This window comes from Ptiloglossa arizonensis, chromosome 4 (genome assembly GCF_051014685.1).
Source record: "Ptiloglossa arizonensis isolate GNS036 chromosome 4, iyPtiAriz1_principal, whole genome shotgun sequence".
Classification (NCBI taxonomy): domain Eukaryota; kingdom Metazoa; phylum Arthropoda; class Insecta; order Hymenoptera; family Colletidae; genus Ptiloglossa; species Ptiloglossa arizonensis.
In genome coordinates, this window is record NC_135051.1 from 16,514,062 (window position 1) to 16,529,748 (window position 15,687).

Genomic DNA, 15,687 nt, shown 5'->3' on the forward strand with positions numbered 1-15,687 from the left:
GCTTTGAAGGTTACATTCCGTGCAGTCGTCGTACAGAACCCGCCTCGTTATCCTTTCGAGAATTTTCAATTCCGGAACGATTGGCTGTCGAGACTATTGACTCGCGACGGGACGCTCAAAAAAGGTGGAAAAGGTTGCGCGAAGATATCGGCGTCGGGAGAGTGGAACGCGCGCGCAGATTTGTCGTTGACACGCCGCGTGAATGGGGCACCGGTTAAACCGAGCGTGTAAAGCTCGAAACGTTGCGTGACTGCAGCGACTATTATACCGGGACAGGAACGTGCACCGTGAGCGGCCCCGAATACCGATGCGTCTGTCCCCCCACCCCGACTCCTCCCCACTCCGGCGGCGCTCGCCCCTCCCACGCTGCGCGCGCACGCGCGCCCTCGGAAAAAGCATTATTTGCGGCGGAAAGTCCCGGTTGCCAGAACGGTGACTAAGAACACGTCGTTACCTTTGCAATTTGCGGCCGTCGGTTTCTCGTGTTTACTCTTTCACTTTCCCTCCTAATGTTTTAGGCCGGTTGGGTTTCGGTGCTCGTAACCGTCGTCCGCCCGGAGCGCACGGCTATTTCCGGCGGAATTGGAGCGCGCGATCGGTCCACGCACGTTTTTCCAATTACTTACGCGGGATCAATTTCGACCGGCTGTAACTTATGCCCCGTCGGTCTTAGAAATTGCGTAATATCGACGGGGGATTGATGAAAAAAGAAAGAGAAGGACGGAAGTTACGTAGGATCGTTTCGAGTACGACCGGGGAAAGATTTAGGTCGATAAGCGTGGTTTTCTCGCGCGCAATGCAATCTCAGATTCGGTGTAGGAGCGAGTAGAGGAATCGTTGCTCGTAACGTGTAGAGGCGATTAGATTTGTACAATAACGAGGGAAAGATTTTCATCGGTAAGTTTCTTCGCGTAGGTGACGCGATATTAGATTCTGAGTCGAAGAACGAGTACAGGCACGCGTGCTTGTGATTACATTTGCACAATAGCGAAGAGAAGATTTTGATCGATAAGCTTTTTCTCGTAGGCAATGTAATATTATACTGTGGGTCGGGAAGCGAGTATAGGCACTTGTGCTTATAACGTGCAGGGGATTACATAGTGGCGAGGGAAAGATTTTGATCGATAATCTTTTTGCTGGCAATGAAATATTATACTGTGGGTCGAGAAACGAATATAAGCATTTGTGCTTATAACGTGTAGGTGATTAGATTTACACAACAGTGATGGAAAAAGTTTGGTTCGTAAATTTTCTCTTCTTCTAAGCAATATTGTACCAGTAGAGGGTGGGTTTAGGAATGCCTGCTTATAACGTGTAGGTGATTGAATTCACACAACACGCTATTTGAGATCAGACGAGAGATCGAGACAGAACAAATGAAAATAGACTCTTATCGAGTATATACTATTCAGTCTGGAATAACCTGTCGAACAAGCACACTGGAGAAGTTGATCAATCATGGATTATCCTGCACAGTCCGCATCGAACTGTTCTGAATATGGAAATACTTTAACAGATAAAGATAACCCACGAGAAAGTATTGCACACTCCAGCTTGTTCGATTTGCAAGTAAATTCTCCAATACTCTAACCTCACAACTAACCCTACAAATCGACAAATATTATACCCATAATTCCGTCACTGATACCCTGCACTGTATCAAATTTCTCATTACGAATACACATACCCCTACGACAGTACAAACTTAGCACACTTCGACCTCTCGTGTCGTATTAAATTGCACGATTTCCACGACCGAGTGCACGAACGATCCCTCAACCATCGCCACAATTTTCGATTAATTCCCCGATCACTTTATTCTTCCAAGACACAATGAGTACGACCGTCCACGACACTCCTCTCGATGGAAGCTATAGCCGAACGACCGACAGCTCGAATGATTTATCCTCGGGAGACACAGGTCAGCTTTTGATCCACCCAAAGATCGCGGAATGAAATAACGCTCGAACGGATTCCAGGCGCGTTGATTATTTCTACCCTCGCGGACGAAACCACCCCCACCCCCACCCCGCACCTCAAAAGTCCCCGGGAATCCATTCGTTCGCGAATTCCTGGCCAATTACTGACGGTTCCTAGGACTGCTTCGTTCCAGCAGTTCGTCTTCGTGGGGTAACGACGATTCCAGCGATTTCTTCTCTTCTCTTCACCCTCCAGCTTCTTCGACGCCATTGCCCAGCCACGACGGTGCTATCGGCAAAGATCTCATACATATTAATGGCGATCCGATCGATTTCAGGCTGCGCTCGCTTCTTGCTCTGTTTAGGGACACCGACGTTTCGGCGCATAAGCCCTTCCACCGCCCACAATGGTTATTATGCCATTAACGTAATGAAGTTAGGCGGTGGTAAAGTTCCAGCGGTCGGGCGCCGGGTCATTCGAGATACGAAGAACGTGATAAAATAGGGGACAACCCGATAGTATTCAGACGACGATCCTTGCATATGTTTGTTGGTTAATTGTTCGTCGTACAGCGCTCGTGCGACGACTTAATGAGAAACAAGGGATGTATCGAGGATCTTTTCGTACGCGTGGAATTTTAGGCTCCTCCAGGAAGTGTTTTTTGTTCTGTAGTTTCGGAGAAGATTGTATTGATTTTTTATAAATGCGGAGTAATTTTCTTGACATTTTTCTTGGAGAAGTGATGTTTCTAATGGGGGCGGTTTTACTTCGTTTCGATTTTGAGCATTTTAAATTGATCTTTTAGAAGAAGGATGTAATATTTTTAGAATTTTTCTGTTAGAATTAGTGTCTCTCTTAGGGATGATTTTAGTTTGTCTTTTGCTTTTAAGTAGCGTAAATAGATTCTCGGTATAAGTGATGTAATATTTTGGGAATTTTTCTCTAAGAAACAAGCTTTCCAACAGGGGTAGTTTTAATTCGTTTCGATTTGCAGTATTCCGAATAGATTTTGAGTATTTTAAATAGATTTTTTAGAAGAAGGATGTAATATTTTTAGAATTTTTCTGTTAGAATTAGTGTCTCTCTTAGGGATGATTTTAGTTTGTCTTTTGTTTTTAAGTAGCGTAAATAAATTCTCGGTATAAGTGATGTAATATTTTTGGAATTTTTCTCTAAGAAACAAGCTTTCCAACAGGGGTAGTTTTAATTCGTTTCGATTTGCAGTATTCCGGATAGATTTTTTATAAGAGGCAATGTTTTTGGAATTTTCTTATTAACGTTAAGAACTCTCCTAGGAATTATTTTAGTCGCAGTTTTGAAAAAGTGCAGTTGACGCAAGATTTTTGAAACTCTTTGCAAGAATTTTTCAAAGGGTAGCTTTGATCAATTTTTCATTTTACAATATTGAGAACAAACTTTTTGTAAGAGCGAGGCAACAAACATACAATTTCCGTTGCACGATTAATATTTCTCCCGGATGAATTTTTAATTTACCCCCAAGTTTGAAATATTGCAAATGAATTTTCAACGTTAAAAATCAGAATTTTTCAGGGTATTAAAAATTGATCTTTCGCGTTGACGTATCTTGAATGAATTCCAAAGGAACGGTATATGTTTGCACAATTATTTAAGGCGAGAGAAATGTGTAAAATAAAAGTGTTACGCACGTACGCGGTGGTTACAATAAACAAACGTTGCACAATTCATGCACTATAAATACTTCGCTTGTTTTCTAACCGATTGAAAGCACTGGAAATTATGTTACACGTATGTACATTTTAAATTTCATATACTTCGTTCCTTTTTCTTCATAAATAACACTGTAACGTCATTCGATGAATTTATTAACAATTTCTTGATACAGAATTGCAGAAAACATACTTCTGTATAATATCGATTGCAATATTAAGGATCAAGTGTTAGGAGGATTAAAAAGAGTCTTTTGTTGACGTTCGATAATGCATCGCGCTTATTGTTTATTGTTCTTACGCATAGATTGATGGTAACGGTAAACAATTTGTCTCTTGGGTGGACTGAGTAACTACTATTAGATCGATTAAGTCGACACACGAGGCGTATGGTTGATATGTTTAGGTGGTTGGGAACTGAACTCCTTGTGGCAACAACGTCTGTGTTTGTCGATTGTATTTCTTGTATCAACAATTGGGAACCGTACGTCAGAGACTACGACTGCTTTTATTGCACAGGAAACTAAACCATCACAGATAGACGAGTAATCCCCTGTGTAATTTTTTCTGCTTTATTACGAAGCTTTCAATTAATAACAACTGCCACTATTTCCATTCACATTCTTCTATCAAATAAAGAAATCGAACAAATGTACCAGCCGGTATAATTGTTTAATTACTTATTCTTTTACATATTTCTTCTGTTTCCAAAATTACAGAAATATTAAAAACTTTTATTTCATTCGTTCGAAGAATACTTTTGATATCAAAAATAAAAATTTCATCGTACATTGATCACATTAAATTACAGGATTCAGTTCGAACAAAAGAAAAAGTCTGGAACACGAAATGCTGAAACAAGAAATATTGATAACTATCCAGATCGTTCTCGGTTTGCAGAGTTCGATAAATCTTACCGAACGTAGAATCGCAGATGCACGACGTCGTTAGTTATAATTTGTGGAAGCAATTTGCAACAGCAGACCGTGAGTTTGTTGCAACGATAAGGTTGCACGAAAATTACGATCCCCGAACGGTCCTTGTAAGAAGATTTGTCGATGAAAGATTTCCGAACCGCCGGCTTGATAAATCTTCGAAGATTTATTTCCTTTTTCCAAAACGAGTTACCCGAACGGTATAAGATCTCATCGGCTTCAAAGGATCGCTTCCCATCGCAGTTATTTAATTATGAATCTCCCTTTCAACGTCTCGAATTAATTAAATCCGTGACGGGGGATGGTTCGTTTTTATTAGATTTTGATTAATTAAAATAGCGTTTACGTATCGTTCGCGCGGGGGTTACCGCGTTCAAACGTTCCAACTGGTCGAGTGTTCGATCCTAAAGGGAAAGAACAGTGACATAATTACGAGAGTGACACAAACACGACACTAGCAGCCTCTGAACGGTTGGAAAATGATCGCGATAAGAGTTCGTCGCGTTCGGATCCTCGTGTTGCAAATCGGAACGTTTCAGTTTAGAAAGCGGAATAACAGATTAATTGTCACGATTGTCTAAAAAGGGGAGCCGATGCAAATTGGCGAATTATTGCGACTGACGGCCGAAAGGAGCGCCGAAGCAAATTAGGGCGAGTAAACGCGGCTGAGTCCATAATTTAAGAGAACACGATTCACCGCCACTTTAACGGGTTACCACTGATCAATTGTAACGATATAATATATCATTGGACAACCTGCCGTGCACTGTCTCATTAAAACGCTTACACGTCCGAAACGAAATAGTGCAAACGATCCATGCACTTCGCCACACCACAGTGTTCAATTAAGTAAAAGCCACTGACATATTTCTTACGAGAGAGAGATAGAGAGATAGAGAGCATCTCGTCATTCGGGTCGTGGATTTCCCTCGAATGTTTCACATAACGCTATGGGGTGTTTCGCAAGATCTGAATGGGTCGTTGAACGATCTTTTCGTCGCGAGTGACTAACAAGGGAACTTTGGTAGCTTGAGATTTTTTTTGTTTTTAAATAAAGCAAATTAACAAGTAATCAATTTCTGACATGGTTTTTGCATCGTTTTCTATAGAATGAAAAATCGTTCAATTTTTAACGTAACAATTTTTGTTATATCTGGTACAGGTTTCGAGGTATATGAGAAAGTATATAATAATTCTTAGGGGGTTCAATCTGAAGAATTGAAAATAATTGTTTGTTAGTTTTCTAGAGGTTTTAACAAAATTTGAATTTTTGGAGTACCAAAGGTCCCTTATAAGTAGATTCAAGCGATAACTTTGTTTTAGTATGTATTTTTTAGAAAACTTAATTTATTTTATATTCTCGATGTTATCCATTAATCGATAACAAGGTTCATTTTCATGACATTTCTAATATTATACATCCGATGGTCGGTTGTTAGAGGTGCAACAGATAATTCTAGATGATTCTTTGTAAACAAATAAATCTAAAATGCAGAATAAAGTATTTGCGTATAGGTTATGGATTTTAGTCGCTGTATCACGTGGTCAGCAACTTAAGTACTCTGCGCACGTGCGACGCGTCGTTGCAGTAACGCCATCTAACGTTTAACTTGCGCAACAACTGCAAGTATATCGAAAGAAAAGAATATATTCAACGCGGTGCATTTCCTTCAAGAGTAAATAGCAACAAAATTAAATTACCATGAACCTTTAATTCAAGCATCTACGAATTAAAAATGTAGATAAAGACTCTTTTTTCAACGCCTTGTATGATCCTCAGTCGTAAACAAATTCACGAAATTTGCTCAGATTTAATTTGCATAAGAAATCTAAGTAAATTCAAATCTACTTGGTATGCATCGAAGTGCAACAATACCAACTATGCGATAAAAATGACAAAATAGCCAAAATGTCGAAATACTTGTCCGAATAATTGTAATTATCAAAATAGGCCACACAGCATACAAAATTGAATTTTAAAAATCATTCGAGAACACTACTCACCTGAACGTGACTCCAGACTTTAGGTTTCGGGCTGGATCTTGCGTTGCTGGTTGCATTCGAATTTCCAGAATTGTTGGAGACATTGCTGGACGACGTTGTAGACTTGACGGACGGTTTTTGCGTTTTTTGAATCTGAGCTGTGACTGTCGTCGACGAATTGGTGCGTTGTTGTTGCTGTTGTTGCGCGGATGTTTGTTGCTGTTGTTGTTGCTGTTGTTGCGTTTGCTGCATGATCTGCTGAATGAGCTCCAGCTGTTGTTTCGTGAGGCCATCGTTGCTGGCACCAGGAGATGTGGCGATCTGTAAAATATAATTTAGGAAAGGTAATTATTATAATGTGTAATGTTATCTAATAATTCGTGAACTTTAACTAGTATTAATTGTGTGTCGTCTTGACTCTAATAGTTTCAGAGATGTTAATCACTTCCCTGCAGAGTATTTTTCAGTCAAATGATTCTCTTTCTATTTTACTTTTTATGATTCTTATCACTTAGAGTGTTTCACTTGTTGATCTGGCAGCCATGTTGCCCAAGTTAATTCAGGGGCGGTAGTCGAGTGGTTAGACGTATAAAATATAAGAAACTCACAAGTTGTCAACAATTTCAACAAGTCTCTGCCACGAAAAACCAAATAAATCAAAAACTAACTGATCAAAATTGACGATCAAACTGAACTACTCGAAAGTTCTAGGGACCATCGTCTAGATATTAATATAAAATAAATTAGTTTGCATCGAAGCTCATTTATGCTTTCAGTCTGCTCACAAATGCTGCTCGTTACATGAACACGTGCATTCGTTTCACCGCGCTTGATTGGTCGCCACGACCACGTGTGTAATCGTTCACAAAGCTTCACAAACCTCATCCGAACAGGTCGTCAGCGACTGGTGGACATTTCGCAACGATTCTTCCTTTAATTTTTTCACTAATCTCACGCAAGAACGTCCACCAAAGACCAACGTCCCCAAATAAAAAATACATCCACTGTACCCACTACTCTTCCACTGTACACTCTCCTTCTCAGAGTCATACAACTTTGGCACGCGATATTCCTTTGCGATTCAAAAAATGGCAGAAATATTTCGGGCGATAAATTCAGTCGGGACGTCCGGTGCATAAAACAAAAAATGGGAGAACCGAGGAGGACAATAAAAAAGGGCAATATAGTCGGGCTAAAAAGAGGAAAAGGGCACGGGAGGGCGAGAGGGTGGATCATGGGGGGTGGGGGAGCGCGCGCAAACGCGTGTACACGGAATAATGGCGGATGCGAGCAATGGTTGTCCCGGCCCGATCGTTTTTCAACGACACTGCGGGGAAAAAACGTAGACGCGCGTGTAGTACGTTTTCCCCGATCCCCGGGATACGACGAATGCGAGTCATAACAAAGGGACGCGACGCGGCCCGGATTTCACGATTTTTAATTAAGAGACGCTCCCATTGGATTACCGCGGGCACGCCTGGTCTGCCATTCATGTCATCGCCGTTTCTGGACTCGGTTTCACCGAATCATTCGGGCATGATCGCGGAAAGGCCGACCATTGAATACCCTACCCCTTGATGAAAACGTTTTGGTTATTATGAATGGCGACGCGACGAGAAAAATTTCGGTTCGATCGGACGGTACAGTGGCGACACAGCATTCGATAAACTCGTGGACGATCGGTTATCGTGTTGCTCCGGTGTACGGTATGTACACGATAATTGTGAAAGCCTGGGGAAAAAGATTCACATTTACTAAGGACCAACCACGACGCTCCTCTGACGGAATTTTGTTGGCAATAACGAGTAGAGAAAAGTATGGGAAATGAATCTTTGCATTAGTGTTGTTTTATCAATATAAATATTTATCATATCGGCTAGTATTGTATGGTAATAAACTGACAAGACCCTGTAAAGGACCAATCATGAAACACCTCTGTCGGAATTTTGTTGGCAGTGACGAGTAGAGAAAAGTATGGGAAATGAAAAGATAATAAATCTTTGCATCAGTGTTGTTTTATCAACATAAATTTTTTTATCAGATCGGCTAGTATTGTATGGTAATAAACTTACAAGTATCGTAAAGTGTCACATTAATCGTTTGATTGGTTCCAAGGGATCTTAGTAGTGGGAATACACTTTTTCACATTTATCGTGGACTTCTATTTCACATTTATCGTGGACTTCTATTTTCACATTCATCGTGGACTTCTGTTTCACATTTATCGTGGACTTTTATTTTCACATTTATCGTCGACTTCCATTTCACATTTATCGCGGACTCCCATTTCACATTTATCGTAGACTTGGGTTTCACATCCATCGTGGACTTCTATTTTCACATTCATTGTGGACTTCTATTTTCACATTCATCGTAGACTTGGGTTTCACATTTATCGTAGACTTGTGTTTCACATTTATCGTGATAATACTGTATCTCGTTTAGAGCACTCTCTTCGAGCTAATGCTTGTTATAGTCTTTTTCAGTGATAGGAATGTCGCTGTAACTCTCTCGACCGGTATTCCCCTTGGAGTATAGATCGATTTCTCTTTAACCTTGAGACGACTCCTGCCGAGTAATTAAAGTTCGAGGAGAACTTTAATTGTATCGGGTTTAACTCGGATGAATTTGTAGTGTTCGTGGGAGAAATGTGACGATGTTTGTAAAAAGTATTGATTTATTTCCGCTTGTGATATTATGGTATACGTAGCAGTGTGGAAAAGCACGTGCAAACAATTGTGTAATATTATTACGACTGATCGACTGTTTCATCTAACTAGTGCTAGGTTCAAAAGGTATGAAAAAAGTAATACGATTGATTTGTCGCAATACTTTGTAACGTATACACGAGTTTTTACTTTAACAAATATTTTAATAAACGAAAACAGATTTTCTTGTTCCTGTAAACATTTAAGCAGAACAAATATAACAAGCATAATATTTGTTTGATTATTTCGAGCAATTTATTCATTGTACGAGCTTTCCATGTTTTGTTAATATGTTTTCGAATAACAGTTTATCTATGCATGCTTTGCAATGTATAAAAATCTATACGTAAATGTTTCGCTTAAATCGAGACAATTTTTCTAAGAAACGTTTGAAACATACAACTATTGACACAGAAATACAGTCATTATTCCTCAACACAGGGGATCTTACTTTTATCGTAATACATTAATTTACACACCAATGGGATAGGTGATTTTCAAAAATAGAAATTTAATCTTCAGATAGAAAATGACCAACGTTAACCGACTATTCGATTTTAGAGATTTGCAGAATCGATGAACATTCCGTTGCAGTTGCAGCAATTTTACCAAACGAATGTTTAGCTATGTTTGACCACACGACATTTGATACCATTTTTGACCTCGCTTCGCCAAATGACTCTGTTTACCAAAATAAACCGGTCGATGCTAAAAGAGGAAAAAAGAATATCAATCAAACTGACACGAAATAATTGCACCACGGGGCCATACGCTAATCACTTTTACACGCGTGCAATGAGTGCACGTACGTATTGAGGTATCTAGAGGGGTTTGCAGCATGCAATACGAATTGAACCGTCGATTAAAATTGGATTTGTTAATTAGTGTTGGGAATGTGGCGGCGTTCGTTCCCGATCCGACTCATACCTTATTAAACCTTCATTTCGTAATTCCCAAGCTGCCATTTGTCATTGTAGTAATCAGTAGCCAGTTGTTTTCTCGCCGCGAGATCGCGCAACTCGCGCGCCGAATTTTTCTCGCTCTTTGACAAACACAGGACGAACGGAAGTGTCAAAACGACTGCAGATGAAAATATTATGTTTAACAATACGTAGACGGGGATTCGTGAACAGATGTAGAATTCGCGTGTTCGATAGTAATCAGGAACCTCTTCATCATTTTGTCAGCGCAATATAGACTCTATCGATCATTTAAAAGCACATGTCACGCGATCTTCTTCCATCGTGTCGATGTTGACATTGTTAGAGTTTAAATAATAATGTTAAGAGTGAACTTTTTATATTTCATCGAAGAGTGAAAGGGGAGATCTCAAGGACACCTTCTGAAGTTTGATTATGTTTGAATAGGAGTTGGAACTATCGGTCAATTTTTTGTGACTTGAGTATTCGAACATTTCGATGATTAAAGTATTGGGCGAATATAGTTCGAACATTTTGGTCATTCAAATATTTGGTAAATGTAATTTAAACGCTTCTGTGATTCGAATATTTGATGAATATAGTTTGATTACTATTTTAACTCGAGTATTGAAATACTATGTGCATTGATTCAGTATCTGTTTATTTCTACTACTTGAATAGGGTGGTGTAAGACAAGTACTCAGATCAAGTGTGTGAAGATTATCTTCTTTGAATAAAATATTCGAATAATATATTGGTATTTGAATAATAATATTCCTCTACTCATATTTGAATAATAATGTTCAAGCAATAATATTCCACTACTCATATTTGAATAATAATATTCAAGCAATAATATTCCACTACTCACATTTGAATAATAATATTCAAGCAATAATATTCCACTACTCATATTTAAATAATAATATTCAAGAAATAATATTCCTCTACTCATATCTGAATAATAATATTCAAGCAATAATATTCGACTACTCATATTTGAATAATAATATTCGATCATTGCTACTCGAATAATAATTTTCGACTATTGATTTCCGAATACTAAAATTCGACCATTTAAATATCAGAAGTTTATTCCTACCATTCGAACAATAACACTCGAAAACTTACATCGGAATACTGAAATATTAGAAAAGCCAAATATTCGAAATTTATTTGTACATTAAATTATTCAGTCCAAACCTAGTTCAAACCACACTTATACCGTGTCCTTTTGGAACCGTTCCAAAGTTTCGCCAGCACTGCAACCACCTCGATCGTGCTAACTTAGTCTAATAACTGACAGTCAACCGACAAAGCCAAATATAACCAAATATAAGTACGAATTATTTTACGTAAACCGACAAATTGATATCGATGATATCCACCGATCTCGCGACGATATTACCTCGTTCAACGCAACGATTAACAAAAATTCGATCTCGTGTACATTTTTCAAACTGTAACGCTGCAACAATTTGAAAAAAAAAAAGAAAAAAACTCGAAAACCAAATGCGCACACGAACGAATTGCTTAAACAAGCTTGACTCTTACCAACTGAAATCAGAACCGACTTACACGTCGCGCGGAGTGCTATCCAAACATCCGTGATTCGATCTGCTCATAAAAGGACAGATTTTATGAGCAATGTACCGCCACAATGCACCTAGAAACGCGTACGTCCGCGAAATCATCCTAAAGAACACACTCGACCTAATATTTCGTGCACCCGTACCACGTCCCCGATTTGATCCCTTTTAATTCTTCCTTCGCTTTAATGGTCGGCTGGCGATGAAACGCGAGATTCGTTACGGTGAGCTAACGCGTCCGGGTAAATATCAAATAATTATAATGAAACATTTAGGAACGAACGATGAAACGGGCCGGTGGTACGTATCCCATGAAGAATTAAACGCGCGAGATTGCATACCCGCGCAACGTATGGTGTTTGTCTTCTTAACATAACCGTGCATTCGATCCCTTTAATTTTGTACCCGTTGCTGGTGGGATACCCGTTGCTACCCTCGTCATTTTATTATTAAACGCGTCGCGGTTCTGCGTTACGCGCACGCCGGGTTTCCACCGTACAGAAAGGAGCGACGTCGAATGTTTAAGGTTAAAAACAAAGCGTCGAATTACCGCGTTTGAATCGTCATTGACTTTTTTCACGAAGCGCGGGCCTCGGATTGTGATTTCGAGCGTGCTCGAAACGCGCACAATGATATTGTATTATTTCAATGTGCGGCTTAACGCTAGGTAAAACCCGACTGTTCCCGGTTCGAACGGGTCGTTGCACGTGAATTTTTCACCAACGCAAACTTTCCGTTAATTCCTATGTTTAACAACGGTATTTAGCCCCGAAATAATGCACCAATGTGCAATAATGCACGTCAAGGTTCCACGTGAAATCGGGACGTTCTGTTTCATCGTTAGAACGATATTTCGCGGAGAAGAGAATCGGATGGAAACGGTGAATTTTATTTTTTTTTAATATAACATTTTCAATCGACAACTTGGGTAACAAATCGATGAGAATCGTCGGTTCGATTCGCGATAATTGAATCGGTTTCGTGGTTAACGATTTTCGTGGTTAGATCAAGGCAGATGCATTTGTGAGAAATGTGCATTCACGATGCGTGTGCAATTCACGATGCACTGCTCGATGCATTTTTTTGAATTTTCTCGTTCGAGACACCTGTGTACGGTTTGTGTACGTTAGAAGGTGATCACCGATTCGTTTAATTAAAACACTGCCGCGTTAATTTGGAACTATTTTCGAAATATGTTTGCTTCCTGTGGTAAGAATGTTTGTGTGAATTTCGTTTGTGAAAAGTTGCAACAATCCTTTCGTTTAATTACACGCAACTTTTGCATTCTTTCGCGTTTCATTTTACGAGAAACTTTAATAAAGTGTACCGTAATTGGAAATTTTATTTTTATTTCGCTGGGAAATTTCATTTTCGTATGGAGTGTTTGCGTTGCGTATGAAGTGTATTGTGTTAATCGATTCCCGTGGGCTAAGTATCGTAATTGTTAGTGTCGTTGAAAAATACTTCGGTTGAAATGAAAAATTTCATTTCAAGATAAAATGGACGAGTTGAATAAAGTTCAAGATTGTTTCGAATCAGTGTGATTCGATTAAAGTTCCGATTCCTTTTGTAAAGTTTGTACAACGTAAGATTATTATCGTTTTGATTTTCACCAATGACTCAAATTTTTATTTCTTACTTTTGTTAAATTCATTCAACGTAAGATTATTATCTTTTTCATTTCCACTAGTGACTAAAATTTCTATTTTTGCTTTTGTAGAGACGTAAGATTATTATCTTTTTAATTTTCACCAGTAACTAAAATTTCTATTTTCGCTTTAGTGAAGTTCATTCAACGTAAGATTATTATCTTTTTGATATCCATTAGTGACTAAAATTTCTATTTTTCCTTTTATAAAGATTATACAACGCAAGATTATTATCTTTTTGATTTTCACTAGTGACTAAAATTTCTATTTTTTCTTTTATAAAGATTATACAACGCAAGATTATTATCTTTTTGATTTTCACTACTGACCAAAATTTCTATTTTTCCTTTTATAAAGATTATACAACGCAAGATTATTATCTTTTTGATTTCCACTAGTGACTAAAATTTCTATTTTTGAAGAAAGTAAGATTATTATCTTTTCGATTTTTACCAGTAACTAAAATTTCTATTTTCGCTTTAGTGAAGTTCATTCGAAGTAAGATTATCATCTCTTTGATTTTCATCGTAGATTAAAATTTCTATTTTCGTACGTCATCTCTTTCACTGTTTTCCTTGCTATTCGACTCGAGCTTGTCATACACGGTTACAAAGTAGCGACTATTCGTAGTCATAACAAAATGGCTCCAGACACGGCTCACGAGGAGAGGGCATTTATTATCCACCAGCTCGCGGATGTTCGTTCTTCAAAACGTCTCCGAAAGTTTGGTGTTATCTCTCGTTGAACGAACGAGCTTCCCTGACAAATCGTCGTTTCCGACGAGGAGTACTCGGACTCGCTTTCATCCTCTTGCGACTTTCTTCGTCCAACTCGTGTTCCACGTTCTTGTGCACGTACGGACACTTTCCATTTCTTCTCTGTTAGTTATTTATGAACACACGGGGTGTTTTTATTGCGAATTACTCGTGTCTAAACATATTTATATAGGTGCAAAGTAATTTCTGACTAAACGGAACCTAATGAAAAGCTACGTGTCTTCTTATACTAGGTTTGCTAATTCTGAACTACCTATCTTTCAACTATGGTCTTTTAAATAATACTTTTTCTAATTTCTATCTCTGTTTCTAATTAACAGCTGCCACAGACCAGACTCGTAACTATCTTTCCTTTCTCAAAGGAACATTTTATTTTCAAGGGTCACTAGCTATTATTAGATAACTATCTAGCTACAATAATAGTTAAGTAGTAAATATCTAGCTACTACGATAATAAATACTAAATATTCAGCTGCTACGATATCTAGCTACTATAATAGTTAAATAGTAAATACCTAGCTACTACGATAATAAATACTAAATATTCAGCTGCTATGATATCTAGCTACTACAATAATTAAATACTAAATATTCAGCTGCTACGATATCTAGTTACTACAATAGTTAAATAGTAAATACCTAGCTACAACGATAATAAATATTAAATACTCAGCTGCTACAATATTTAGATATTACACACTTAGCTATTATAATAATTAGATACTAAATAAGTAGCTATCAGAGTAATTAAGTATTAAATATCTAGATACTAAAACCTAAATATCCAGTTGCCAGTATAGTTAGGTACTAAGTATCTAATTGCTACGATAGAAGAATACTAGACACCTAGCCACTACAATAATTAAACACCAAATAACTAGTCACAAGAATAGTTAAATATTAAATATCTACTTATTACAGTAACTAGATACTAAATGTCCAACTTTCACAATAGGTAAATACTAAATACCTAGTGCTAAAATAGTTAAAAACTAAATATCTAGCTATCTACGACTATGACGTATCATCGAATGCTAATATTACGAGACAATTAGAATATCAAGACATACGAAGCTTCGACAGCCTGAGTTCTTATAAATAACACTGTTCACAGCTTTCAAAAAAGGTATCTCAACGTTCTATCCAGTGTTTAAAAAAACACATCGACAGTGGTTTGTGTCTAAATTCTTCAATAACATCACAGGACAACATTGTCGCCCAGCTGACACTCATCGATTACTATCACTTTCAATTTTAATTTATTTAAACGAAAAATGTAGGTCGTCCCCGAAGAGATTAATCTATCAATGCTCGAATTACGGATCGTTGCTCGCCAACCACAGCTTTCAAAAAAGGTATTTCAATGTTCTATCCAGTGCTTAGAAAAACACATTAACAGTGATTTGTATCTAAATTCTTCAATAACATCACAGGACAACATTGTCGCCCAGCTGACACTCATCGGTTACTATCACTTTCAATTTTAATTTATTTAAACGAAAAATGTAGGTCGTCCCCG

General features: G+C 38.2%; 1 protein-coding gene across 4 annotated transcripts in view; it reads right to left on the minus strand.

Annotated features, from left to right (window-relative positions):
• The window catches only part of LOC143145921 (uncharacterized), an 827,424-nt gene that overhangs the window by 118,507 nt on the left and 693,230 nt on the right, over positions 1 to 15,687 (minus strand). For all 4 annotated transcript variants that reach the window (XM_076309758.1, XM_076309757.1, XM_076309759.1 and 1 more), the window contains one exon: positions 6,548 to 6,847. In XM_076309758.1, coding sequence (XP_076165873.1) covers positions 6,548 to 6,847 — 300 coding nt within the window. The remainder of the gene's footprint in view (positions 1 to 6,547; positions 6,848 to 15,687) is intronic.